The sequence below is a fragment of the Pelodiscus sinensis genome, chromosome 14 (genome assembly GCF_052426305.1).
Source record: "Pelodiscus sinensis isolate ZL-2025 chromosome 14, ASM5242630v1, whole genome shotgun sequence".
Lineage (NCBI taxonomy): Eukaryota > Metazoa > Chordata > Testudines > Trionychidae > Pelodiscus > Pelodiscus sinensis.
The window spans coordinates 45,447,884-45,474,754 of record NC_143065.1 but is presented as its reverse complement, the minus strand read 5'-3'; the positions used below and the strand labels follow the sequence as shown (position 1 = coordinate 45,474,754).

The 26,871-nt window shown below is 45.9% G+C and overlaps 1 protein-coding gene across 2 annotated transcripts in view; it reads right to left on the bottom strand.

The window, feature by feature from the left end:
- Nucleotides 1–4,069: 4,069 nt before the first annotated feature.
- The window catches only part of ADAMTS7 (ADAM metallopeptidase with thrombospondin type 1 motif 7), a 152,340-nt gene continuing 129,538 nt past the window's right edge, over nucleotides 4,070–26,871 (bottom strand). For both annotated transcript variants that reach the window (XM_075896802.2, XM_075896804.2), the window contains one exon: nucleotides 4,070–6,600. In XM_075896802.2, the coding sequence (XP_075752917.2) occupies nucleotides 6,437–6,600 (164 nt within the window). In that variant the 3' untranslated portion in view covers nucleotides 4,070–6,436. The remainder of the gene's footprint in view (nucleotides 6,601–26,871) is intronic.

The window sequence follows — 26,871 nt, the reverse complement described above, 5'->3', positions numbered from 1 at the left end:
CTCACGTCCCCAGGCAGCAGCAGCTGGTCAAGACTGGGAGTGTTCACCCTGACACGGGGTGGCGGATATCATGGGGGGAAGGCATTGCCGTCCCAAGCCGCCAGCCTGCTCCACCCATTCGCCACCCCCAGAATGCCTGCTGTAGGCATACTGGGGGCAGAGTGTTGCTGCTCTCCAGCGCCCGCCCTCCCCGTGTTCTGGGCCAGGGAAGCTGGGACCGCACATCCTCCTCCCTCCCCGTGGTGTTGCAGGGGCAGCTTGGCGCTTGTGGAGCAGAAGAGGGGGGAGGTATGGCTGTGCTCCTGGAAGCAGTGTCGTTGTAGATCTCCTTTACCTACCGCCCATGACAGCTAGTAAGCTGCACCTCAGAGACAGTGCTAGCCTATTAGGGGCCCTGAGCAGGAATATTTTGTGTCCCTCTCCTGCAATATATACTAAAAAGTGGCTGAGAGGTCCCCTGGAGCTGCTCAGAGCCCTATGCAATTGCTCACTTTAATTGTTTAGCGGTCTCTCTCTGGAAAGGCAAGCCCGGTCTTGTGTCGGATTACCAAGGGACACCTGATCGCCCCCTACATGGCTTCCAGCTGTGACCGAGCACACAGGGCAGTGAGAGTTTTGCTGCATGAATAGTTTTGTGAAACTCTGCCAGAAAGATGCTATTGCGCTAGAATGCCTGGTACACAAAGCTCTCCCATCTCTCCTGTTGTCGGGGTGCATTTTGTCATCATGTCCTGCAGAGGCTTGAACATAAGAACAGCCACACTAGGTCAGACCAAAGGTCCATCCAGCCCAGTGTCCTGTCTGCCAACAGTGGCCAGTGCCAGATGCTCCAGATGGAGTGAACACAACACGGAATCCTCACGTGATCCCTCTCCTGTCACCCATTTCCAGACAGCCTAGGGACACCATTCCTACCCATCCTGACTAATAGCCCTTGGTGGACCTAACCTTCATGAATCTATCTAGTTCTTTCTTGAACCTTGTTAAAGTCCTAGTCTTCACAACATCCTCTGGCAAGGAGTTCCACAGGTTGACTTCCTTTTGTTTAAAACCTGCTACCCATTAATTTCATTTGGTGACTCTTAGGCTACATCTACATTGTGCATTCTTGTGCAAGAAGATATGCAAATGAGGTGTGACGATGAATATTGCCGTGCCTCATTTGCATACCTAATGAGCCGCCATTTTGCACAAGAAGGAGCAGTCTACACTGCTCCTTCTTGAGCAAAAATCTCCTCTTGCACAAGAGCCGTTCTGCCTGAAAACAAGTGGCAGAACAGCTCTTACACAAGAAGAGGTTTTGTGCAAACTGCTCCTTCTTGCGCAAAAGCCCCTTGCACAAAATGGCAGCTTATTAGGTATGCAAATAAGGTGCGGTGATATTCATCGCCATGCCTCATTTGCATATCTTCTTGTGCAAGAATGCGCAATGTAGACGTAGCCCTAGTTCTAATTATGGGAACAAGTCTTAAACTCTGTAAGACCAAGGCACGTGTATGGCTTTGCCTCAGCTGCTGGAGCGTTTCTGTAGGGCCTGCTCTGCCAGTGTCCAGACAGTTCCACAGCTCTGCCTTATTTCCCTTACTGAAAAATTACAAACATCACTGGCAACACAGAGTGTTAGTGAGAGCAAAGTTTTTAGCATGACTTCCCTCCCCCCCCTTTCATAGGCCTGGCTGAAAGAGGCATCATAGAATCATAGAATAATAGGACTGGAAGGGACCTCGAGAGGTCATCGAGTCCAGCCCCCCGCCCTCAAGGCAGGATCAAGCTCCATCTACACCATCCCTGACAGATGTCTATCTAACCTGTTCTTAAATATCTCCAGAGAGGGAGATTCCACCACCTCCCTTGGCAATTTATTCCAATATTTGACCACCCTGACAGTTAGGAATTTTTTCCTAATGTCCAATCTAAACCTCCCCTGCTGCACTTTAAGCCCATTACTCCTTGTCCTGTCCTCAGAAACCAAGAGGAACAAATTTTCTCCTTCCTCCTTGTGACACCCTTTTAGATATTTGAAAACCGCTATCATGTCCTCCCTTAATCTTCTTTTTTCCAAACTAAACAAGCCCAGTTCATGAAGCCTGGCTTCATAGGTCATGTTCTCTAGACCTTTAATCATTCTTGTCGCTCTTCTCTGTACCCTTTCCAATTTCTCCACATCTTTCTTGAAATGTGGCACCCAGAACTGGACACAGTACTCCAGCTGAGGCCTAATTAGTGCAGAGTAGAGCGGCAGAATGACTTCACGAGTTTTGCTTACAACACACCTGTTGATACAACCTAGAATCATATTTGCTTTTTTTGCAACAGCATCACACTGTTGACTCATATTCAACTTGTGGTCCACTATGACCCCTAGATCCCTTTCTGCCATGCTCCTTCCTAGACAGTCGCTTCCCATCTTGTATGTATGGAACTGATTGTTCCTTCCTAAGTGGAGCACTTTGCATTTCTCTTTATTAAACCTCATCCTGTTTACCTCTGACCATTTCTCTAACTTGCTAAGGTCATTTTGAATTATGTTCCTATCCTCCAAAGAAGTTGCAACCCCACCCAGTTTGGTATCATCTGCATCGGTGTCATGAGATCTTGATCCATGGTTGCCTTTGGGCATAGCACAAATGTTTCCAGTAGAAAAGAACTATGATCTTTGTAATATTTGGGCCAGACGAACAGCCGTTATGCTCAGTGTAGCTGCGACAACCAGCTTAGGCTGTTACCACCCAAGGGGTTCCCAGTGCCTCTTCACTCAAGTATGTAATGGACCCATTTGGCACATGTAGTTCATACACTCAGCACAGATCATTCTCAGGCATTTAAATCCTTCTGGATAGCTACAGGCTAGCACCTGAGTTCTTAGGCTAAGTTTAGCACCAAGATACTGCTGTCTGCTTTGACAGAGGTGTGGAATGGTTGAGGCTAGATAAGGGGAGGCCTATACAACTCTGCATGCTGAAGAAGTGCCATCTGTGTGCTAGCAGAGATACCAAATTGCTCTAGCAATCTGCTCTACCTTGTCGCGAATGTGAACTGACCTCCAAAAGGCAACAAAGAAGGGCAAACAATTAAGGCATACACACCATGCCAATCAGTCTGTGATTTAACAGGGAGCTCCTAACTGTCTATATAGGTACAAACAAGAGTACCTATAACGACACACATCACCCAGAATTAAAAACATTCCATAGTCTGCTGGTTTCACTCTGAACCCCAGTGGTGTTTTCTCTCTACTGACGTTGAATTAGAATGTGCTGTAGGAATAGTTTTGTAGGGTGTATACAGTCATTTCTGCTGTAACTCGGTGTGCAGATGTCGGCTGGTTTGACACGATGCTTCAATGAAATTTAATTGAATTAATACTTCTGTTCCAATATTTGCTTATACAATGCCCTTGTCAATTGAGTAGCCCAGAGTTTTGAAGGCTGCCTTCTTGATTCACTGAATCTGCTCGCATATTAAGGAAAATAAAAGGATGATCATGTAACAGAGCATCGCATGTGGAAAGGCAAGTTTCACAGCTCTCATGGAGAGGATCGCTGCAGCTTTGTGAGCACTCTCCAGGATAAATAAAAACAAAATGATTGTGAAGGATTCATCATGACGGGTTCCTTCCTGCTAGAGGCATGGGATGTGGGCACCATTGAGAAAAGGGGTCTTTTTTACTCTCGAATTCTTTTCATCATCAGCAACTTACAAATATAAGTTTCATGGCATCTTGATTACCCGAACCAGTCACAACTGACATCAAACCTTCCTTTCACCTTCGGATATATAGAAATGCACCTATTGTTAAAGAAGAATTTCCATAATTCTGTTGGAGTGTGACCATCTAGATTCCAAGTAAGGTGCTTACGCTCTTCAAAGTATCAAAATTAGCAAATGAGCCAAACGTTAGTCATCTGTGTTTTGGACACCCTGAGTCTCTCTGAAATTTGGACCATCTTGGAAAATAAGCTGTCTGGAACCAGGATAAAATGTGTGAAAGCACTTAAGTTACTTTGAAGTTAAAGAGAGTCCTAAGCCACTTGGACATTTGAATATTTTTACCACAAATGGGCACATATCTGCTTTATATTTTAATCACAAAATTAATAATCATTTCTATGGGCAGCCTCAAAGGAGTTTCAGAAGTGTCCTGATTTGTTATTTTTTGCTACAGATCAGAGGGCTGTTGCTAGGTAACTAGCGCTATCATGGTGCATAAACTTTCTCTATGGGGTTTCTAATGAAAAATTATTAGAATAGAGAGCAAACAGAGAAATCTGCAAACATTACATTTCCTTTGGCAACAGTTTAAATTAACATACTTTTGAGCTACAGCCATTTAAAAACCAACGAACATGGAAACTATTTCTTAGTAAAATCTTAGAGCCCTGATGAATGCAGCAAAATGTTGCATGGGAGGGATGGCGCTATAGCTGGGAAATCAAACAGGAACGTACACAATCTCTTTAAATATAAAACATTTACATCTGCTTGGAAAGAAACAAAATGCAGCTGGTAAAGTGATGGGCTGCAGTTTACATACAAATTATGCACAGGAATTCCCTTGTCCTCTTGGCAATTGTAGTGAAAGTGGCTTCACACAGTACAAAAGAAGATGGCACTAAAAAAAAGGGTTACTTATTCTGGACTGTACAATTGTAATATCATTTAAGTGATATGGGGTTCAATCCTACTTCAATTAAAATCAATGGCAAAATCTCATTTACTTTAGTGCAAGTAGGATTTTATTCATTATCTCCAATTATTTGGTCTTTCCTTGTATCCTAAAGAGTAACATACAAATTAAGTTTTATCAATATGTTTTGGACCTTGTTCTAGGAACCAGGATAATAAGTCCTTCCTAATACACTGGGGGCATGTCTACACTACACAGAAGATCGACACTGACATGGTCAATTTTCTGGGGTTTAATTTAGCAGGTCTAGTATAGACCCACTAAATCAAACTCAGAGGGTGCCTCCTTTGGCGCTGGTACTCCTGCTCCTCACGAGGAGTACAGGAAGCCAATGGGAGTATTTGCTCTCATTGGCCTCCCACCATGTGGACGATGCAGAAATGCAATTTAAGATACGTTGTCTGCAGCTACATGACCACTAGTGTAGAGGGATTAACATACAGTCAGTGTTGGACCACTGACAGATTAGAACAATGTCTGCCTTGCTAATGAGGTACCCTTTCCTTGTACAATATTAGACAGCCTAGTTAAAAGAATCAACTAACTTTATCAAAAGTCAAGCTAAATAAGCAGAAGGAAGATTTTTAAATTTGTAGAAACAAAGAAAAAATCTTAACTAACCACCAAACGTATACAAAGTGTTGTAATCACATGCATGAATCCAATTGTGCCTTTAACAATCCCATTTGTCATTCGTGCCTTCCAGAGGAATAATGTGGAGAAAGTAAAATAGCAGTAGATGCTGTGTTTTAATACATTGTTCATGAATGGCTTCTTTGCAAATTATATGCTGAGGCAATGACATTTTCCCTCCAATGTAAATTTATCTCTTCATTCATGGATTTGGATGTCCTCACCCCTCTACCTTCCTTCAAAACATGCTCAGAGGTTCAATCACTTTTACACAGAAAATCAGATTCAGCATCAAAAGGGTAAGGAATACCTGGGCAGTGTCCTAATCCCCTTGGTGATAATGACTAGTGCAGGTGTTTTTCTTCCTTGCTCACTCTGATCTGTTTCGGTTTCTTACATTATGTAGCACTAACGTAAATTTGTAAACATTTTTATGTAAATTATAAAAGGGGGTTGCCAGCTTTGTGTCCCTGAAGAAAAAAAGGAAAAAAGGAAGAAAAAAAAAAGAAGAAACAAAAGCTACACTGTTTGGAATGGTAGATGCTCATGTATATAAAATAATAATTATTATTAATAATACAAAGTCACTTGGTCAAGAGTTTTGTGTTGGCCTGCCAACACCAACCAAAAGCCAAAAATGTCACATGATAGCACCATAAACCTTTTAGAGAGAGCTCCCAAAAATGTTTGCTATTTTACGTTTCTGTTTCCTAAAATGTTCTCTTGTAGATTGTTTGCCATTAGGCGTAACACGAGATACGGAAAATTGTATCTGTTTTCATCTACTTGCTAAGAAACAGCACATTTCTCCATGGTAACTAGTAGGGCTTTCGGTGCTGTCTAGTGAAAGTCAGGTGCTGAGTTTCAGACTGATCATTTGAGCACCACGTACTGTAGTTTTTTAAAAAAAGAAATCCCTGTTTTTTTAAAGAGCACCATACAAAATCCCCAGTGTAGGAACCTGTAGCAACATTCTGTATTGCAATATGAACAGACCATGTGGCAAAACCTAGTTTCATGGGATTCCTTTTGCTCACTGCATGATGTACGTTCTCTTAAAGCTTCTAAAGCTCTATTTTCCCCTTTCCCATAAAGGGTCCTTCGACTTAAATGGTTTCACCTCCTGGAGGCACGTTCATTCCCACGATCCCGAGCACTGTGGCCATGCTGGCGGCAGGTTCGGCAGCATTGCACATTGACAGTTGGAAGGTGGCATCTTCCCAGAATCCTTAGGGTTTGACAAAAACTGAATGTGAGGCGGTCCCGCTCACAGATGAAGGCTGCAGGAGACAGAAGGGGGACACAGAAATAACATGACTGTTAATACAAGCTTTGAACAAAATCTGTATTCGGCTGACAGAATACAAAGTGCCATTGGGTTTTGTGCCTCCCGGGCTGCTTGCGTAAGGAAATAGGCTCACGGGCATCTTGATCCAGGTCTGAGTCAGTCAGCTCCGCCCTGTGCTGAGATATGTAACTTTGCGTGTTATCTCTCTAGCAGGACAGGACTCTTCCTCCCCATACAACTGATGTACAAAAATATGCATGCTGAGTAATATTTCCCAGAGCTCAGGTTCTCTGTGAGCCAGAATTGTGTTTTGTTCTTTGGATGTTTGCACGACGCCTGCGGGAAATGACACTCACAACCCAAAACAACATCAATTAATCCCTTTCCAGTGTCAGTGGATGGAATTAAAACTAATAGTTTGGGAATATCTGAGGTACAGAGTGGCAGAGTTACTAAGAAGTTCCATGCATCTGACGAAGTGGGTCTTTGCCCACGAAAACTTATGCTCCTACACTTCAGTTAGTCTATAAAGTGCCACAGGACTCCTCGCCGCTTTTGCAGATTCAGACTAACACGGTTACCCCTCTGATGCTTTACACCATTGGATTGTGTTTCAAATGGCCATCCGAATGTTGTCAACAATCCATCATCTCAGAACCAGCATGCCCTGTCTGTCCCTAGTGTGAGGCCATAGGTAGTGAAGATTCTGTTACTGAGTTGTTGGTTTTTCTGGGGTGCTCATCACCACAGTCTCTAAGTAGTTCTCATATAGCAGTCTTCAAGTACCTAAAAGGATGTTACAAGGAGGAGGGAGAAAGATTGTTCTCTTTGGCCTCTGAGGACAGGACAAGAAGCAATGGACTTAAACTGCAGCAAGGAAGGTTGAGGTTGGACGTTAGGAAAAACTTCCTGTCAGGATGGTTACACCCTGGAATAAATTGCCTAGGGGGGTTGTGGAATCTTTATCACTGGAGATATTTAAGAGCAGGTTAGACAGACACCTGTCAGGGATGGTCTAGATGGTGCTAGGTCCTGCCGTGAGGGCAGGGGATTGGACTTGACCTCTCAAGGTCCCTTCCAGTTCTAATATTCTATGATTCTATGATTCTATTCTATGATTCTCTCCCCACTTGACAAATGGAGACTTTGAGGCAGGAAAATTAGGTAATTTGTCCAAGATGACACAGGCAGTCTAGGCAATTCCAGGACGAGAAAAGACATCTGCAGAGTCCCCCTCCCCACTCCCACCCTCCGTATCCATAAGATTCTGATTGTAAACCCAGTTATCACTCTGGTTCTCTCTGTTCAGGATCTTACACCAGATTCATCACCTTTATATCCGAGCATCTTCCAGAGTTAAAACTAAACAAAGGGACTAACAGCTGTCTGCTTGCGATTTCCATTTTATACCTACCCATCCTGGCTAATAAATATCGATGGATCTATCCTCCATGAATTTATCTAGTTCTTTTTTTGAACCCTATTCAAGTCCTGGTCTTCCCAACATCATCTGGCAAGGAGTTCCACAGGTTGACTGTATGTTGTGTGAAGAAAAACTGAATTCCTGAAAAACTGAAGACTTCAAGATTCAGAGAAGCCACCATTGACACTAGTTTAAACCTTAAGTGACCCAAGACCCATCCTTTGTTCTTCTGACTGACATACCCATTGCTTATAGAAAATATTCTTCTTGATAATCCCTTATTGCCGGACTTTGCAATATTACATTTCATCCCATTTCTATTCATCCACTTTACGAGGTCCTCCAGGTCTTCTCGTGATATTCTGGTCCTCCTCCATATTGGTAATACTTCCCAACTTTGTATCATCTGCAGATTTTGTTAGCGCACACCCACTTTTTGTGCCAAGGGTAAGTAATAAAAATGTTAAATAAGATCGGTGCTAAGATTGATCCCTAAAGAACTCCATGAGTAACTGACCTACCTCCCGTAGAATTAGACACCTGGACAAGTCTGATAAACTCAGAAGAGGTCTGATTACTGAACACAAGTCTGCTTGTTATTTACACAGCCTGCGACAGTAAAATGAGGCTATTTGGTACTGAGTTGGAGGAACACAGACCACTAATCGTTAATTCATGTGGCCTCCACCCAAGGGTAAAACGGTTTTTGTAGAGAAAGGCCAATGCCCCACTTTCCAGGAGAGAGAATTTGATCAGTGGTAGTTAATGGAAAGAAGACTGTGCAATATGGACTGTTGTGCCCATTTCAGATTCCACACTTGGCATCCCAGCCTAGCTGCTTGTTAAAGTGCATTTCCTATTTCAGTGGGGATCTTTCCTCTCTCTCGCTCTCCTGCAATTAGTCCTGCTTGGCAGTAATTCTTTGTGGCTTGAAAAAACCTGTTTACAATAGACTAAGCCCCTCAATGCCAGGCATTGTCTGTTAATTCATTTTGCTGGCTCGCTGGTGAAAAGCTGTTTAAACACCTACCTCTCCTATCCCTCCCCTCAGGGCATCGACTTAAAGGGAGCCCCTGTTCACCATAGGCTGGCTGCTTTGCATGGTTACAATTTCCAGCCCAGTCAGCAGAGCCGTGGAATCCATCCAAACTCCTTGAAAGCCGAGCGGTACTAGCATCACTGCCTGGCGGGTGGGAGACTGTGGAAGCCAGCCCAGGCTGAGGTTTTCAGGAATGCTGCCTCAGTGTGTGTGAACGGACCTTCCTGAGAAATCTGACTGTGATTTCTACACCCCGAGAAACAGGTGGGGAGTGGCTCTTGCCTACGTTTTCAGCACACCCCGGGCTGTCCACCACCCCCATTCCCATCACCATGCAAGGGCTATATTGCTATATTGGTAGAGTAGCAAGGGTGGCGCTATAATGTCCTGGCAGAACTGAGGGGCTGCTTTCAATCTATCACCTACGTGGCCTGTGCCTGGCTACCAAGGCCGGCTCTAGGGGGACACGGGGCCTGGGGAAACCTCTGCACAGTGCCCTAGGTGCAGGGCCCAGGGCAACCCCCACAACAGGCCCCACACCACTCCGCCCTTTCCCCCAAGTCCCACCCCTGCTCTAGCCGCCATGCCCCTTCCCACCCCTGCTCCACCTGCTTACTGGAAGCCCCCTCCCAGAAGAATGCAATCCGGGGTTGTGCGGGGCAGCAGCAGGAATCACCCCTGCCTCACACTCATGGCAGCCTGCTCCATTCTGCCCTGCTGTCCTCCCAGGCAGCTGTTCCAGTTCAGCATGGCGGCGGTGAAGCAGAGCACACAGGGCTGGGAGAGGGCGGTGGGGAGGGGCACAGCAGGCTGCTGCTGCCCTGCACCAGGCCCACAGTAATCCCCCAGATGCCTGTGAACCCCCAAGTCTCATCCATAGGATGACTGTGGTGGCTATCACAGAGCCCCCCATAGCGCGGGACCTGTGGAGCTGCCCCAAACCGTCCTATGGACGGGACGGTTCTGCTCTCTGCCAGATGACATGTCAGCGTGTGGTGACATTCAGTGCCTGCCCTTTGGACTGGTCTTTCGAAGGTCAGCCGTCCTGATAACATATCGATTTCCTAAAGTTGCTTCATGAGAACATGGAAGTGACTGTTCTGAGCAGCCCTGGCTCCAAGAATGAACCTTTCAAAGTACAAACGGGTCAGACTGGGCCGTACCATCGCCCTAACCATGTTCACAGTCTTTCTTGCCGTCATTTTCGACCTAATTGCTAGGAAGCTCTCAGCTGGTGTTGAAATCGTCTACAGAATGGATGGAAAACTGATTAAGCTCAGGAGACTGAAAGCTAAGAGTAAGATTTCTACCACATCTATTGTGGAACTTCAGTTCAGCTGATGACAATGCAGCTTTTGCCCACTCTGACAAAGATCTTCAGGCTATCTTGACTGTATTTGCTGATGCTTATGCATGCCTGGGTCTCACCCTCAACATCAAGAAGACAAAAGTGCTCCATCAGCCCTCTCCAAGTGAGATACCATATGCCCCATCTATTAAAATCAATGGAGAGACATGGGAGAATGCCGATCATTTTCTCTATCTTGGAAGTTATCTTTCATCCAAGGCAGATATTGATGTAGCAATGCAACGTCATCTGAGCTGTGCCAGTGCAGCATTTGCTTGTTTACGGCACAGAGTTTTTGAAGATGACGACTTTCAAACAGACACCCAATTTCTAGAGTTTCTAGATAGGGTGCCATCTGATTTTAAGACTGCTTTCAGTTAAGCCTTTTCATTTATTTATTTAGGCTCCTAACTGATGATCTGGATGCAAATCCCAAATTTTAAAAAATTTACTCCAAAATTTAGTCCACAAGCAATTGCTTAAAAAAAAAGCCAGGCTAAAGAAAGCTATACTGACATGCTAAGAACGGAAAACACCACCTTAATTTTGTTTTGTTGTTTCAAGTTGGTATTAAAGTTGCTTTAAATTTCATTTAAACTGCTGTCATTCAGCATAGGCATTTACTTTTATGCTGGAGGGGGAAAAAAGCTTCCTAGTACAAGTTTTGTAAAAACAAGGAAAAGTTTAGCGTGGAGCTGAGTTGGCAAAAACCAGAGAATTAAGCTTCTGACCTCTGGCCTTTGTGATTTTTCCGAGCATCAGTTCTGACTTTAAAAAGTATTATCTCAGTCTACTGCCTCTTACAGGGCTGCCCATACTCTATTTTCATACTAAGATAAGCTGTAAAAACTTTATCACAGAAAATGTTATATATGTATGTATTGTGTGTGTACTAATACAATAGATATAGATAATATATAACATATATGAAAATAAATATGTATACATATACATTTATTTGTGCAGATGCATCTATCCATCCCATGTAACACATTTTCTGACCTATACAGGACTATGTAGCACTTTAAAGACTAACAAGATGGTTTATTAGATGATGAGCTTTCGTGGGCCAGACCCATTTCCTCAGATCAAAAAGTGGGTCTGGCCCACGAAAGCTCATCATCTAATAAACCATCTTGTTAGTCTTTAAAGTGCTACATTATCCTGCATTTTGCTTCAGCTACCCCAGACTAACACGGCTACATTTCTATCACTTTTCTGACCTATGTGCTAGTAAAATTGTGATGGGTTTTTCTAATGCCGAAGCAAGTGGGTTGTGCCCATGAAAGCTCATGATGCCATCTACATCAGTGGTATCACTTTTTCAATTGAAGTGCAATGTAAGATCTACCTCAGACCCAAATACCCTTGCCCCACCTCCTTCCCGGCCCCTTCTCTGAGGCCCTGCCCCTGCTCAGCCCCTTCTCCGAGGCCTAACCCTGCTCACTACTTCCTGCTCCTTCCCCCGCCCTCACTCACTGTCACCAGGCTGTGGTAGGGATTGGGGTGCAGGCTCTGGTCTTGGGTCTAAGAGTGGGAAGGGCTCTGGCTTTAGCCTAGGGTGGGGGATTAGCGTTGAGGTTGGGTTTCAGGGTGCAAGCTCTGGAAAGGAGGTTGGGTGCAGGGGGACTCACGTCTGGGGCAGGAGGTTGGGTGCAAGAGGAGGTTCAGGGCTGTAACAGGGGTTCAGGAAGCAGGTTCTGGCTGGGCACCGTGTAACTGAGACGCCTTCCGGGTGGTGGAGCAGTGGGGTTGAGGCAGTTTATTCCTGCCCTGGCCCTGCACCACTCCTGAGAGCAGCTGGTACTCCATGGCGCCATGTGCTGCCCCTCATCTACAGGCAGAGCCCACAGCTTCTACTGGCCTCGGTTCCTCATTACTGATCAATGGGAGCTGCAGGAGCAGTGTTTGCAGGCAAGGGCAGCATATGGAGACCCCCTGCTTTGCCTCTCTCAGGGGCTGCAGGGACGTGCCAGCCACGTTCAGGAGCAGCAATTCCCACAGGGATAATGACTCCAGCCAGGACAGGCTCGGCATTTTAGAACTCACTGCTCAAAGAATTACATTTAAGCGTAAGGGAGAAATGAAAATTATGAAATGCACAGACCAGTTAGAACTGCTGGCTGATGGTTTACAATCAGGGTTTTCACGCTGTTGGGTAACGTCTCCAGAGCAGTCATTAGAACGCTGCCTCTACAAGTGACTCTGGGAATTCAGGGGTTGTAGATGAGCAGTTCTCAGCCAGGGGTCTGGGCTCCCTGCGGGGCCGCAAGCAGGTTTCAGGGGGGCTGCCAGCATTGGACTCATTGGGGCCCAGCAGAGAGAGCAGAAACCCTACAGTGCAGGGTTGATGTCCCAGGACCTGAGCTCAGCCACCCATGACTGAAGCGGAAGCTCGAGCAACTTAGCTTGTGAGGTCCTGGCTAACTGCTCTGCTTGCTCCCCACTAGTGTCAGCCCAGCTTTTACATGCAGAACACCTGTCCTTGCGGCTTAGGCGGGCGGGGGAGGAAGGCTCAGACAGAGAAAGGCAGAGAGCCCTGCTGCAGGTTACACAGCTTTCAGACAGCTTATCCCCAATGCATTTTGGTTTTCACTAGGGGTCCAGTCCTGCAAAGGACGAAAGGTACTGAGTGTTCTCAAAGCCATGGCCGCCCCCTTGGGAAAGCAAGCCCCAGCCGGGTGGGGTTTCCAGGAGAGGATCCGGGGGAGCCTTTATGATGCAGAGTAGTTAGCTCACCCTCCCAGAGTGTAACGGGATGACTGGTGGGCCCTACCCATGGGACCGGCCTGGCTCTCGTGCTGTTGTCTTTGGCTACTAGATGGGTGCATCTAGGCTAGCCTGTGGAGTGTCAAATGGACCAGCTTTCCTCGGTAATTATGATAAGCAGTTGAAGCACGCTATTTCAGGGAAGTCCATTCATGATTTCACCCCACACAGAGACAACGAAGATGAAGCTTTTCCCCAGAGCTCCTTGCTCGGTGACCTGGTCTTCTAACTCCCTTCTTCTGGGATTGGCCTGTTACAGAGGAACTTTATTCCCAGCAAGCCTTTCTGGGGACTAGCCCTTTAAATGTGGCAGAGGCCTAGCGTGGCCACTTTCTTTCTTTTCCTCTACTCTGAATCCCTTTCACATTTATTCCGGTTTTCCCCTTCTTCTCCCTGAGAAGGGACCATTCTCCACATGGTCCTTTGACCCAATAAATCACATGGTCCTTTGACCATACAAAACTCATAGCACCGGGTCAGCAATGGCTGCACGTAAATACATCGACCATCCGAACCTTGGCTCTGATGTTGTACAGCTCAGGAGCTCTGGCTCTTGCCACTCCACGCTGAATCCTGACTTCCCACAACCGAACAAGTAACCTTTTTATTTTATTTGGTAACCTCGGCGTTCACACAGCTTTACCCTTTCTTTTCTGGAGATGCTCATTTGGAGGGAGAACGGGCAGCAGTAAAATTGCAGACAGTGTATAGCTGAGAGAGGGGAAGCCATCAAAGGGTTAAACAGAGGTACTATTGTAAACACAGATCACTAAGTATGCTTTTAAGCTGGGTTACACATTAAAAGACTCAGCCCTTGACAACCAGCGTTTTCTCCCTTCAGCGTAGAACTAGCGGGAGATGGGCGGGCAGGATGTCACACACTGGGAGCCCCAAGAGAACAGTGTTTTCATTGGGAGTGCATAAGCTCTGATCCCATCTGGGCAAGGGATGACTTCACCAGGTCAGAGGTGACTGCTGTCCCATTCCACAGCTAGTGCTGAACTGAAGCACGGTCCAGTTACGCAGCCTCCCTCCAACACTTCCTAAGTGTCTGACTGAGAGAGCTGCAGACAAAGGGGGATCATGCCTTTGCCTTTGGAGAGGTCAAGAGGGATTATCCATTTTGCAGAGTCGGTGGATCTAATGACAGAGAGAATTTCTCTTTTCCCAAGAGCTGAGGCAGCGCCAGAACTGAAGGACTTTTCTCAAACTCATGAAAAATGAATGCCCTTTCTTTCGCTTCATTCTCTACGAACAATAGGGGGACAAAGAGCCAACTATGGTTAAATGAGTCCCTTCATGCAACCCTGTGGCTTCCTACCCAAAATATGAAACCAATTTAAATACATGCACTAAAGGAGTCTCAAAACTCTGGCAAGTTGCCTCAATTCCAAAATGAGCAAATCATCATAATCTGATTGCAACAAATAAATCTTCCTGGGCAGCTATTTTGCATAAGCAACATTTTTTACAATATAAAGGTTAAAGGGGATGGTGATATTTAGGCCTTCGCTATTGGTGGCATGTACTCATCTCACTGGCCTGATGTCAACAGGAGTTGTACACACAGCTGGCCTACCGGATGCAGGGTTGCTTTACAGGAGGGGGAAATGGTCATTAAAGTTGGCTGAATTCACCACTTTTGTAAGCCTTGTGTAAATCAGCGGTTTGTAAACTATGGCTCATGACCCAGGACTGGGGGGTGGAATTTCAGCAGGAGCAGGTGAGCAGTGGGGGTGCTAAAGCAGCTGTGCCCCAGAAGCAGCTGGCAGCAGGACCAGCCCTTAAATGAGGAGTGGGGACAGGGCAAAGTGCTCTGTGCACCCCAAAGCTCTCATCCTCAGGCCCACTCTGGAGTCCTCACTCAAATTTTGTTGGGTCTTGTGCAGCAGCAATTTTCCTCAAGTGGCTCATGAGAAAAAAAACTTTGAAAACCACTGGGGTAAAGCTTGATTTCTTAAAACTTTGGGGCGGGGGGAAAGGTGAGAAACAGGGATGGAGAAAAGTGCTTTGGGGAGCATGACCGTGTCTCCCAGTTGGAGGAAATGTCCAGCGGTTGCTGGATTTGTTCTGTGATCACATTACTGGCCAACCTTCTTGGGTTTTTTCTTTATCTTTTGAAAGCTATTTTAATAGATAATTGCCCTCAGGTGTCGCTCAGAACACAGATTTGATCTCTGCCACTTTGGGGATACAATATCTATTTTTCATTGCAAAAGCCCTTCTACCTTTCCCCACATTTTCTAGGATTGAGTTATATACAAAAATCTGGGCAGTGGATTAGCCAGGGGCTATAGCAATGCCTGTCCCTACAGTTTCATCTCTTCTCTCCTAAAAATGCCACAAAATGGAGCAGAAAAATGCCTTTGGTACGTTTTGAAATAGTTAAGGAAGGGTTAATATTTTGTGGCTCAGATTAGGTCTCACTTCCTCATTGAAAGGCTTCCTCATCAAAGGGTTTCAAGAGAGGCTCCTTTACAGAGCTATTGAACTGGCCAGCAAAGGAGCTCGATCATTGTCACAAGTGAGATTCCTTTTAGGATGAGCCTTGGGAACACTAAAGCTCCTTATGCATTCATACTGGTGCGAGGCAAAGCCGAAGATAAACAGAGAGGTTCTTTCAGCTTTCTAATGCGTTGCACTGGGCAGGGTGGCCCACTGAGATGGAGGTTTTAAAGAGTTCTTTGCGCAGACGTTATTGTAGGTGACGATGGGGGAATCTTCCAGGGGCCTTGGTCAACAAGCACGGTCACGTCAATACAAACAACACAAGATGTTCACCCTGTGATATGAAAAATTGACTGTTCCAATTAGGGAATGAAATTTCCATCTAAAGAGCACTACTCGATTAATTTTTACATCTCAATAGCTTACCTCTTGATGGGGACCCTCTTGTGGCTATTTGATGTTGGGATTGGCAATTTCCTGTGAAAACTAGTTTAGGCCAGGGCACTGGGGCTCCGTCTACACTGTCAGGTTTTTGCGGAAGAGGAAATGCAAAGGAAGCACTCATTAGCATTTCTTATGCTCTCATTTGCATATTCTCTTCCAATCCTTTTTGTGGAAGAGGTTTTTGCGGAAAAAAACACAGTGTAGATGGGGCCATTTTGCGCAAAAACCCCTTTTGCCTGCCAGACCAGGTGAGTAGCTGCCCTGCCCCAAACCCGGAGCCTGCTCTCCTTATGGAAAGCCTGCAGGACACTGGGGGGGACCTGCTGGAGGAGGGGGCAGTCTGCAGGTTGTGGGGCGGGGGGAAGAGTGTTGGAGTGGGACAGTTGGAGGGGGGTAGCCCCTAGAGCCTGACCCCACTGCAGACAGCCTGCATTAATACTCTCCTTAATTGCTAATTAGTACCAAGTGGAACACCGCACACTGTAAATAGCCTCAGGTAGAGGAAGGGACTAAAACCGGAAAACAGTATGTGTGTTGTGATTCCACCTTCCTCCTTTTTTAGAGTAACACCACAAACAGCAAGAGCATCTGTACACTGTGTTGCACACTTGCACAGGAGATAGACTCAAACCTCCCACCCCACAATCCAAACACACACAGATGCTGAAGAGATTCAGCATTGGATCCCAAGAAGCCCAGACTCAGGGGTGGATGAGAGTGCCGCGGGGCCCAGGGCAGTGCCGTGGGGCCCCTCTTTTGACACGGCGCATCTGCCGTGGGGCCACGGTGCATGCATGGGGCCTCGGGAAGTGCAGGGCCCAGGGCAGCCGCCCCGCTCACCCTGCCCTAAATCTGCCGCTGCCCAGACTATGGGCAGATTGAGTTCTAAAGGCCACCAAACTAGCGTAGGAAATTGCACACCGAGGCTATGTCTACACTGAAAAAATGCGGAAGAACAGCTCTTGTGCAAGAGGGGGGTTTTGTGCAAAAAGGAGCCGTCTACACAGCTCCTTTTTGCACAAAAGCCTCTTGTGCAAAAGCGGCGGCTAATTAATTATGCAAACGAAGTGCGGCGATATTCCACTCCGCGCTTCATTTGCATAAGCTTTTGTGGAAGAAGGCTACAGTGTAGAAGTATCTCTACTGTGCACTTGCTTTGCACCAGTGTCCATGGTTACCCATGGCACAGGGCAGTGGAGACTCAAGCCCTGTAAAACATCTGGAACATGGGGATAATCATTCTACACTGTGAATCATCCCGGGGGATGGTTATCTCTGTGCGTAAGTCCAGCACCTAGTGCAGTGGGCTTTTACACTAGATAAACTATCGGAAACGAACATCGTGGGGGAAAAATTAAACAAAAATAGTGTGAAAATAACAACAGAATAAAACGTGCCCCTTCCTGAGTGCGACCCACTGCGGTGTTACTAAGGGCAGGAGTGGCCCATTGCTCTCACTCCCAAGCTCTATAGACTGGCATCAGGGAGGGTCTCTAATAATTTTACCCTTCCAAGAGAGACTAAGAGGGACAGAAAAGGTAAACTCTGGGGGAAACATTCCCTTTGCAACTGGAGTGCTAGTTCCGGCTGCCAGGGAGAGCCATGCAAATCTCTGAGCTTGAAAGCCCTTGAAATGTGCCAGGCACTTTACAGACGAAACCAGAGACAATTCCTGTTCCAGTTTCTGCCCTCTGGGGCTGAAATCCTTGCTCTCAGCGTGGCGGAGACCACCAGCTCTGATTCAACCTTCCGCCCCAAAGCAGATCTGAGCCTGCTTCCTCAGCTCATTTCCAATTCTGAAAGCTATTCTCAGTGCTTAGCATGTTCTAAGCCAGGGGTGGGGAACCTCAGGTCTGGGGGCTGGATGCCGCCCCTGGCTTGCCTGGATCCGGCCCCCGAGGCTCAGGGATCCCCCCGCACTGGGGAGCCTGCACTGGCACTCCAGCCTTCCTGCTCTCCACCATGGGGCTGGAGCACACAAAATGTACTAGCCTGGGGCCCCCTTAAACTCTGGGGTGCAAGGGGAATATGAGGAGGGTCTTTTTCCTTCTCCGTCAGGGGCTTCTCTCTTCACTTCTCTCTTGTGCGCGGCCCCTGACTGGGCCAGTGGCTCCCCAACCTGAAAAAGGTTCCTCGCCTCTGTTCTAAGTAGCCCTTTCCTTTCCATGTTATGAATAGGCACGGCTGGCCATCCCCATCAGCTCTAGGGGAGCTGATACACAGCTCTTCTACCCACCTGAATTGAATCAATGCCAGCAAGAAAAAGGGCCTATGAAAAAGCAGGTGGCAGAATCGGACAGAATCAGGGAGAGGGACTCAGAAGCTGATGATGGCCGTTAGGGAACGGAGTGTTTGGTACAGCGATCGACAAAGATTTGCATGTGCACACTGCTCATTATCCAACATGTTTGGATTCCCGTGCAAAGTAATAATGCTGATAGATCCCAGCTGCTAAGTTTAGCCCATAGGCCACAGCAGGTCTTTCCCTCCTGCTGCTATTTGTTGATACATTTGGTACTAGATCCTAATTAGCTTTCGGACTAAAAAAAAATGGTTTTTTAACTAATAGGTGCCCAGAGCAGAAACTCCACCACAGAGTTACATATACACGTAGAGTAATTTGACCCATGGAAACCATCTTTTTCCATGGCTCATGTACAGATTGAGTTTGGACAGGCCCTGTACGTACAGCTGTGGACTCAGGTGAAGAGGTTAAAGAAAAGAAAGCCCCCCCCCCCCAATACCTAACTAATGGAAAGCCAAGGACTCTGGATTAGTTTAAGATTTCGACACAACCTGACTTCCCCGCAGCAAAAACCAGCACCTGCAGTATCGGTCTCTGCCACAAACCCTGCCCTCTCTCCTGATGGGGTCCGCCCCCGCCCCTTCCCCAGATCTGAATGACACTCCCTCACCCCTGAGAAATCACAGCCTGGGTTAGGCAGCTGAGAATCTGAGCAAGCCTGGGCCCAGACCGGCAGCCAGGGAAGTCACTAGAATCCGCACGAGGCCAGAGGTCATGGCAATGCACTGTTTCCATTTAGTTGATACCGAACAAACTGTGTCCAGAACAGATGCTCACTGGTAGGAGTGAATGAGATAATTAACGGCTATTCTTACGGCTCTGGGCAATCATAATAAAGGTCATTCGATCCTTGGCAGATGAGGTCTGAACAAAAGGAAACACACGTGCATCTCCTGGCATTTGCTGTGGCATGAGCACAAGCAACTTTGATTACCCCTGGACATCTTGCTTCAATATAAAGTAGCTGCCTGCTGCCTTTGTGCTCCTGCCACTTGGGACTCCTGCCATGAGATCTCTTTCCTAGTTTGCTTCCAAGGCAGTAATGAAACTAGCTGCCTTGCATAGCTCTCATCCAATTTTCTCCCGAAGTGTTTGGAGGAGTTCTATCTGATGATGGAGCAGTTAATGTGGCTGAGATGACAGTCTGCATAGCTCTTGGACTCAGAAGGGTGGGGCAGAGACAGGGCATGGGAGCAACCAGCTTTCCCAGATACTTGCTGGCTCTCTTGTCTCCCTGGCAGCCTTATCCCTATTTCAGCAAATCTGCTCCCGCTCTTATCGACTAGGAGCTGAGCATGACAGCCAGATCATAGTTCTGAAAGTCAGTGAGAAATGGTGGGTTTTCATGTGAGGGCAATGCTCAAGGCTGAATGTAAGATCCCATCCAGCAAATCAATGGGAGAAACCAAACATCTCTGCACACCCTTGGCAGAAGGAAGTGGGAGATGGATTTTGTGACTGGAAACTGAAAAGGCTTCCAACATTTGCAAACTAAAGTTTTCCATTTACCCATGGACAGCTGCACGGTGGGTGTTTTTCTACTGCCTTCTTCAAAAATGTAGCTCAATCTCGGGGTGAAAGGGGATTAATTTTTCATGCTGCTGTAGTTCCAAGCATTCTTAGCAGACACTCCTAGTTGCATAAGATTTACAATAAAACCCATGTGTGTTTTGCCCAGCTGTAATACAACAGTATGTGGACAATGTGCTAAGCCACACAGCTCCTGAACTAGACCTGGAAGTGCACAGATTTTCCACGAGGCGTTCCACGACGCGTACAGCTAGTTCGGATAGGAAGCCTAATCCGAACTAGCTAGTCCGTGCCGCGTGTAGCCGCGCGGCACGGGGTCCGACCTAGCCGGCATTTAAAAATGGCGCCGGCCAGCTTTATGCAAATGAAGCCCGGGAAATTCAAATCCCGGGCTTCATTTGCAACTCTGTATGACTACATTACCCCCGCTAGTTCGAACTAGGGTGGTAGTGTAGACATACCCTCAGAGAGGTGCTGAGAGGGATAATTCAGTGAAAGTGCATGTGGTTCTCCAATATGTCTGTTCTGTGGGCCATGCAGGGACACAGAAAGATACGATCATCTTTGCTCACAGCTGGATGAAGATCTAAAATGAAACAGACTTAAAAATAACTTCTATACAATCGTTAATTAGTTTATCCCATGGAAATGGAATAGGATTCTGACTTTAATTAGTTCTGACTTTCTTTAATTAGAGTGAAGATGATTAAAAGTGAGATGTTTATTTTTGATCTATTTGGCACGGCTTTTAAAAATAAGAATTATGTTTTTAACCTTTCAACTCTGCTGAATTTATTTGCATTTTTATGACCAACATATGCATAAAGAGGACTACATTGCTGATCTCATGCAAGCTTATTTTACCATTGGAAGGGATTATCTATGTTGTTCTAACACAAACACACAAACATTGCAGCCTTTATGAATCCTGTTCTATAAAGGCTCTTTAAGGACAAAAAGGAGAACACAGAATTTATGTTCGTGCCTTTTTCTGGGAGCTTTTGGATTTACACAGTTCTCCCTTCCTGCCATACGCAGGTTTTGTTACTCATCAGAGTTTGGCAGGAAATGTTTGTTTTCCATTGACATTTCCTGCACTGAGCTGTATTGAACATTCATGTCATTTTAAACCAAGAACTTTAAGGTTTCTTTGTTTTTCTAGACAGACAGGTGTGTGTTGAACACGTCTCCAAATGGTTATTCTGGTAAAACCGGTGGCTATATAGCTCAAGTCTAAGATATACACTTTCTCATTGTTTTTTCAATTAACAAAAACATTTCCTTTCTGACCATTACTAGTGGAATTTAATGGAACATTCTTAAGTATTACAGTGCCTTATAGAACTACAGACTGGGACGCCTACCACTAAAGTGCAGCCAGCCACCTGTGATGTGGAACATGGCAGCTATTATTACCTTGCCAGTAACACTACATGACAGTGAACGGACAGGAAGTAACGAATAACCCTTCCTGTGGTTGTGTTTAATTGAAGCAACACAGGACATTCAGAAAGCAGAATAGAATTATTTTCCCTTTCGAATCTGGACAGAAACCCTATGCTGTTGGAAAGGAGATAATTAATAACAAATCATCAGGGCCATTGGTTTATGTTTTATGTGAAAGACCTGATTCAAATCCATTAGTCAATGGAAAGACTCCCATTCACTTCAACAGGTCCTTAGAGGAAGACTGTTACCTAATTACATCACAAGCACACCACTTCTCTAGATCAAGTGTTTCTTCTCCAATCCAAATACAGTATTAATCAGATACAAAGGTACTTATCTTAGTTACAGATCTAATTAGATGAAACCCGAGGTAGCCTACAGACCATGACTTAATGACAAAACTAATCTTAGGCCACGTTTCCACTTGCTGCACCGGAGATCAATCTTCTGGCACTTGATTTAGCAGGTCTGAAGGCACTCCTGGTCAGTGCCGGTACTCCTTGATTCACGAGGAGTAAGGGAAGGTTGATCTCCTACTGTGAAGACAGCGCCAAGCTTGGCTTAAGTCAGTGGTCACCAACCAATCGATCGGGATCTACTGGTAGATCTTGGAGCCTCTGACAGATGATCATGACTGGTTTGGCCAAGAGGCTGTGAAGCGCAGCACTTCAGCTGCCCTTCTCCTCACTGCTGGGCATCTCCTGCCCTTTGGCTTGGAACTGTTCCCCTCTCCCACCTTGTGTTCTATCTCCACAGAAGGGGGTGGGAGGCACAACAAGGTTTGGGATGGAGGGAGTTTGCTGGCTGCTTTTGAGAGTGGTGCAAGGCCAGGGCAGGGGTGAGCCTGACTTAGCTCCACTTCAGCACCACACAGGAGCCACCTGTGGTAAACAGTGTCCAGCTGGAGGCTACATCCTGATCCCTGTCCCAGTCATGAACCCTCTCTTGCACCTGAAGCCTCTGCCCTAGCCCTGAGCCCTCGTAGACCCAAACTCCCTTAGGGTATGTCTACACTACCACCCTAGTTCGAACTAGGGTGGTTAATGTAGTCAATCGAAGTTGCAAATGACGCCCAGGATTTAAATATCCCGGGCTTCCTTTGCATCTTGCTGGGCGCTGCCATTTTTAAATCCCCGGTAGTTCGGACTCCGTGCCCGTGGCTACACGTGGCACGGAGTAGGTAGTTCGAATTAGGCTTTCTAATTCGAACTACCGTTACTCCTCGTGGAACTAGGGTGGTAGTGTAGACATACCCTTACAGAGCTTTACCCTGACCCTCCTCCTGCACCCCAACTCCTGCCCCAGGCTCAGCTCAGAGCCCTTCTGACACTCCAAATCCCTTGGCCCAAGACCAGAGCCTGCGCCCCAGCCCTCTGGGAGGAAGGATGGGGGAGGGAGGAAGGATGGAGTGAGCAGGGGCAGGGACTTGGAGAAGGGGCACAAAGGAGATAAGGCAAAGGTATCTGGGTTTGAGGTAGATCCTGGATTGCACTTAAATTCAAAAAGTGATCTCATCCTCTAAAAGGTTGGAAACCGCTGGCTTAAGGTATGTTGACTTCAGCTATGTTATTTATGTGGCTCAAGTTACATACCTTAAGCCGATCTTCCAGGTCTTGTATAGACCTGGCCTTAAAAGTAAGACACTCCTCTAGAAGTACTTCTCTAGTATAAATTGCATCTATGATGTAAACATGAATTTGAACTTACAGTTACATGCCGCAATAGTGAAACATCATTAGAATTTCTAAAATATAGAAGTTAATGTTCTAATACAAAAGTTATTCCATTCAATATGAAATAACTTTACTTTGGAACACAACATGATGGATAAAGATAAATTAATCACTGGACTGTGAGCTGGAGGTTGCCCAAGGAGCAGTGATCATGACTTGATTACATTCAATATGGGCAAAGAGAAGATTCTGAGTGAAAGGGATTGGAGGGGGAGGGAGGGGGAATTTAGTCAGAAAGATATGAATGAACATTGGGAGTGCTTTAAGAAGAGTTTATTAGATGACCAAAAGTCATGATTATACAATCAATAAAAAGGACATCTTTGGTTAAAACCCTATTCTGGTTCAGCCATGAAGTGAATATAGCAATTAATAGTTAAATATATAACAATTTTTTAAAAAGGGAAAGAGATAGGAATCAATATATATTAGAAATGTATTAAGTATAGAAAATTGATAAGGGAAGCAAAAACTTCAGGAAAATCTCCATGGCTAGCAGGATAAAGGACAATAAGGGAGAGGTTTTTAAAGTATATTAGAAACAAAAGAAATCCTAGCAATGTTAAAGGCCAATTACTAGATAGAGATGGTAAAATTATTAATAATGATAGAGAAAAGCCAGAATTACCCAGTAAATATTTTTTGTTTTGTAGTTGGAAAGGAGGATTATGTGCTGGTACCACATGAAGATAATGAAGTTCTTCTCAGTTCATTAGTAACCAAAGAGGACATTAAACAACATCTAGTAGGGATAAAGATTTTTAAATGTAGCAGGACTGTATAACCTGCACCTCAATCCTAAAAGAGCTGGCTGAGGAGATATCTGAGACTCTGTTAATTTTTCATTTATTGTGGCATATCAGGGAATTTCAGAAAATTGGAAGAGTCCAAAAGTTGTGCCAATTTTCATAAAGGACAAGCCAGATGACTTGGGAAAAAATAGGTGGGTTACCCTGACATCAATCATTGGAAAAGATGATAGCAAATTCAACTAATAAAGAATGAAAGGATAGGACTATCATTAAATGCCAGTGAACAAGATTGGATAAAAATAGGTCTTATCAAAAATCCCTGATTTCATTCTTTGATGAGATTACAAGTTTGGTTGATAAAGATCACAGAGTAGAAATACTATCCTGAGACTGAAAGGCCTTTGAGCAAGTATCACACAACATCCTGGGATTAAAAAAAATTAGCTCTCTACAATACAAAGATCACATTAAGAACTGGCTAACTGAGGGTCTGTCTACACTACCACCCTAGTTCGAACTAGGGTGGTAATGTAGTCAACCGGAGTTGCAAATGAAGCCCGGGATATGAATTTCCTGGGCTTCATTTGCATGTTGCCAGGCGCCGCCATTTTTAAATATCCGCTAGTTCGGACTCCGTGCCCCGCGGCTACACGCGGCACGAACTAGGTAGTTCAGATTAGGCTTCCTATTCCTACTCCTCGTGGAACGAGGAGTAACGGTAGTTCGGAATAGGAAGCCTAATCCGAACTACCTAGTTCGTGCCGCGTGTAGCCGCGGGGCATGGAGTCCGAACTAGCGGACATTTAAAAATGGCGGCGCCTGGCAACATGCAAATGAAGCCTGGGAAATTCAAACCCCGGGCTTCATTTGCAACTCCAGTTGACTACATTACCACCCTAGTTCGAACTAGGGTGGTAGTGTAGACATACCCTGAGAGATCTCAAAGCAGATATCAGTGGGGCTCATGTCTGAAAGGGGGCCTTTCAAGAGGGATAGGTCCGATGCACTTCAACATGTTCATCTGTGGCCTGTAAGTACATATAAAATCACTGCTCCAGCTGACATGAAAAAAACCTGGCCGTGTGGTAATTAATGACGCTGGATCTATATCGCTTGATATGCTGGGCTGTTCAAATCAAATGTGTTTTAATGCAGCTAATTGGAAAGTTATGTCTCTAACCTACAGAACGGGGGCTGTTTCCAGGCAAGTGATGACTTGAGATGGATTTAGGGACCAAAGTGGACAAGCAGCTCACCTGTAACGGTGATTCCTGGCCAATGGGAGCAGAGGGGCAAAAGCCTGCAGGTAAGTGCAGGGACAGAGCTTCTCTGCACTCACAGTGACGTGTCTCTAGCCCTGAGGGAGTAGGGGAGGGGGAAGAAAGCAGCACACAGAGCCGCCCCCATATCTCCACCAGCCAGCAGTAATGCAGCATGCATTTATTCCAGTGACTGCGGCCCCTAAAGTCCCTTTCATAATCCACCCTTATCTGGAAGGATACACATTAGCTGAACAAAATGCAGGACAATGTAGCACTTTGTCCTGCATTTTGCTTCAACTACCCCAGACTAACACGGCTACATTTCTATCACTATTAGCTGAACAGCCATTCTTTGGGCCCATACAGGGGTGACTGGGTGAAATTTAAGGGTCTGTGATACACAGGTGGTCACGCTAGATGATCCCATGTTCCCATGTAGCCTGAAGGCTATGAATGTGAGGTTATTTTCATTTTGCAAGTAACTCTAATTTCTGCAGATTAAACTAGTGGTTCCCATTGCTTTGATGACTGTCTCTGGATTGCATGGAAGCAACTCCACCAATTCCCAAAAGTGAGAAAACAGGCAAGCCTCCTTTTCGGGGTGTCGCGTTACACCAGGGATTTTCTTTGCAGAAGAAAAAGTAAATATGGCACAAGCCTCTTTGCATCTCTTGTGCTCTTTTTCTAGCCTTTCTGTTTTGTTCCACAGTCCCTTCTGCATCCCCAGAGACAGCAGTCTGTGAGCGGTCCTTTCTACCACAGGTATAGCCTCCTAAATGCCCTCCTTCCGCTGAACTTCTCAACTCTAGGCGCAAGGAGCCGCTGCCATCACGATGGCTGGCACTGAGGGTAGCTGTTAATACCCGCTTTGTTAAGCAAAACTCTGAAGGGTTTAATGTGCCTTTTTGGACAGACAAAAAGCTCCTTTCCAGAGGAATTCAAGTGATAAGGATGGCTAATAAGGGAGGTGCTATTCTCAGTGACATCTAATCCCTCTCATTATGTTGCTTTTGCTTTTCAGCAACTTTAACCCTTGCAGCCCCAGAGCTATTGCCAGCAGCCAGGAGACAGGTTGGTTCCATGGCACATATGGATGGTTCTCTGACAGAAGGTGAAAGGAGCAAGAAATAAACAAAGTGCCTGTTACTGAAGAGCTGGATGCCTGTATCCAAGGTAATACAGCCAGTAAACAGTCGGCATTGTTCAGCTTAGAAACAGAAATGCCCGGCTCATCTAGTCCAACATCTCCAGGGTTCAGTGCTGGACTGTGCTTGACAGAACATTTTCTAGTGCTTAGTCCAGGTTTGTTTTGACCATTTCAAAATGGTCGTCACCACCACATCAAGTGGCTATTTCGCAACCTAACCGAGATTTTTGTTTGTGTGATACTCAGTTCCTACTTCCCTTCTCTTAACTACATTCCATGACTTCTAGTGCTATCTCCTTGTACTAGAGGTGTAAAATCCCATTTAATAAGTTAACCGTTTAGCTGGGCTGGAGCTCCTCTTTCCAGCCCCTACTGGTTAACCATTCACATCCCTACCTTGTACCACACTAAACAGTCTGGGAGGGAGGGGGAAAAGTTAATTGGTGGGGCTGCTGGTGGGTGGAAGGTGCTGGGAGGAAAGCAGGGACCCTGAGAATCTCTTACAAATCTCTGAGCCCAGAGCACCCACGGAATCAGTGCCTGTGAAGCAAGCCCTTGGTTGGGAATCACTGGCTTACAGTGTGTAGCACCTTATTCCACAGGTGGTCCTGGTA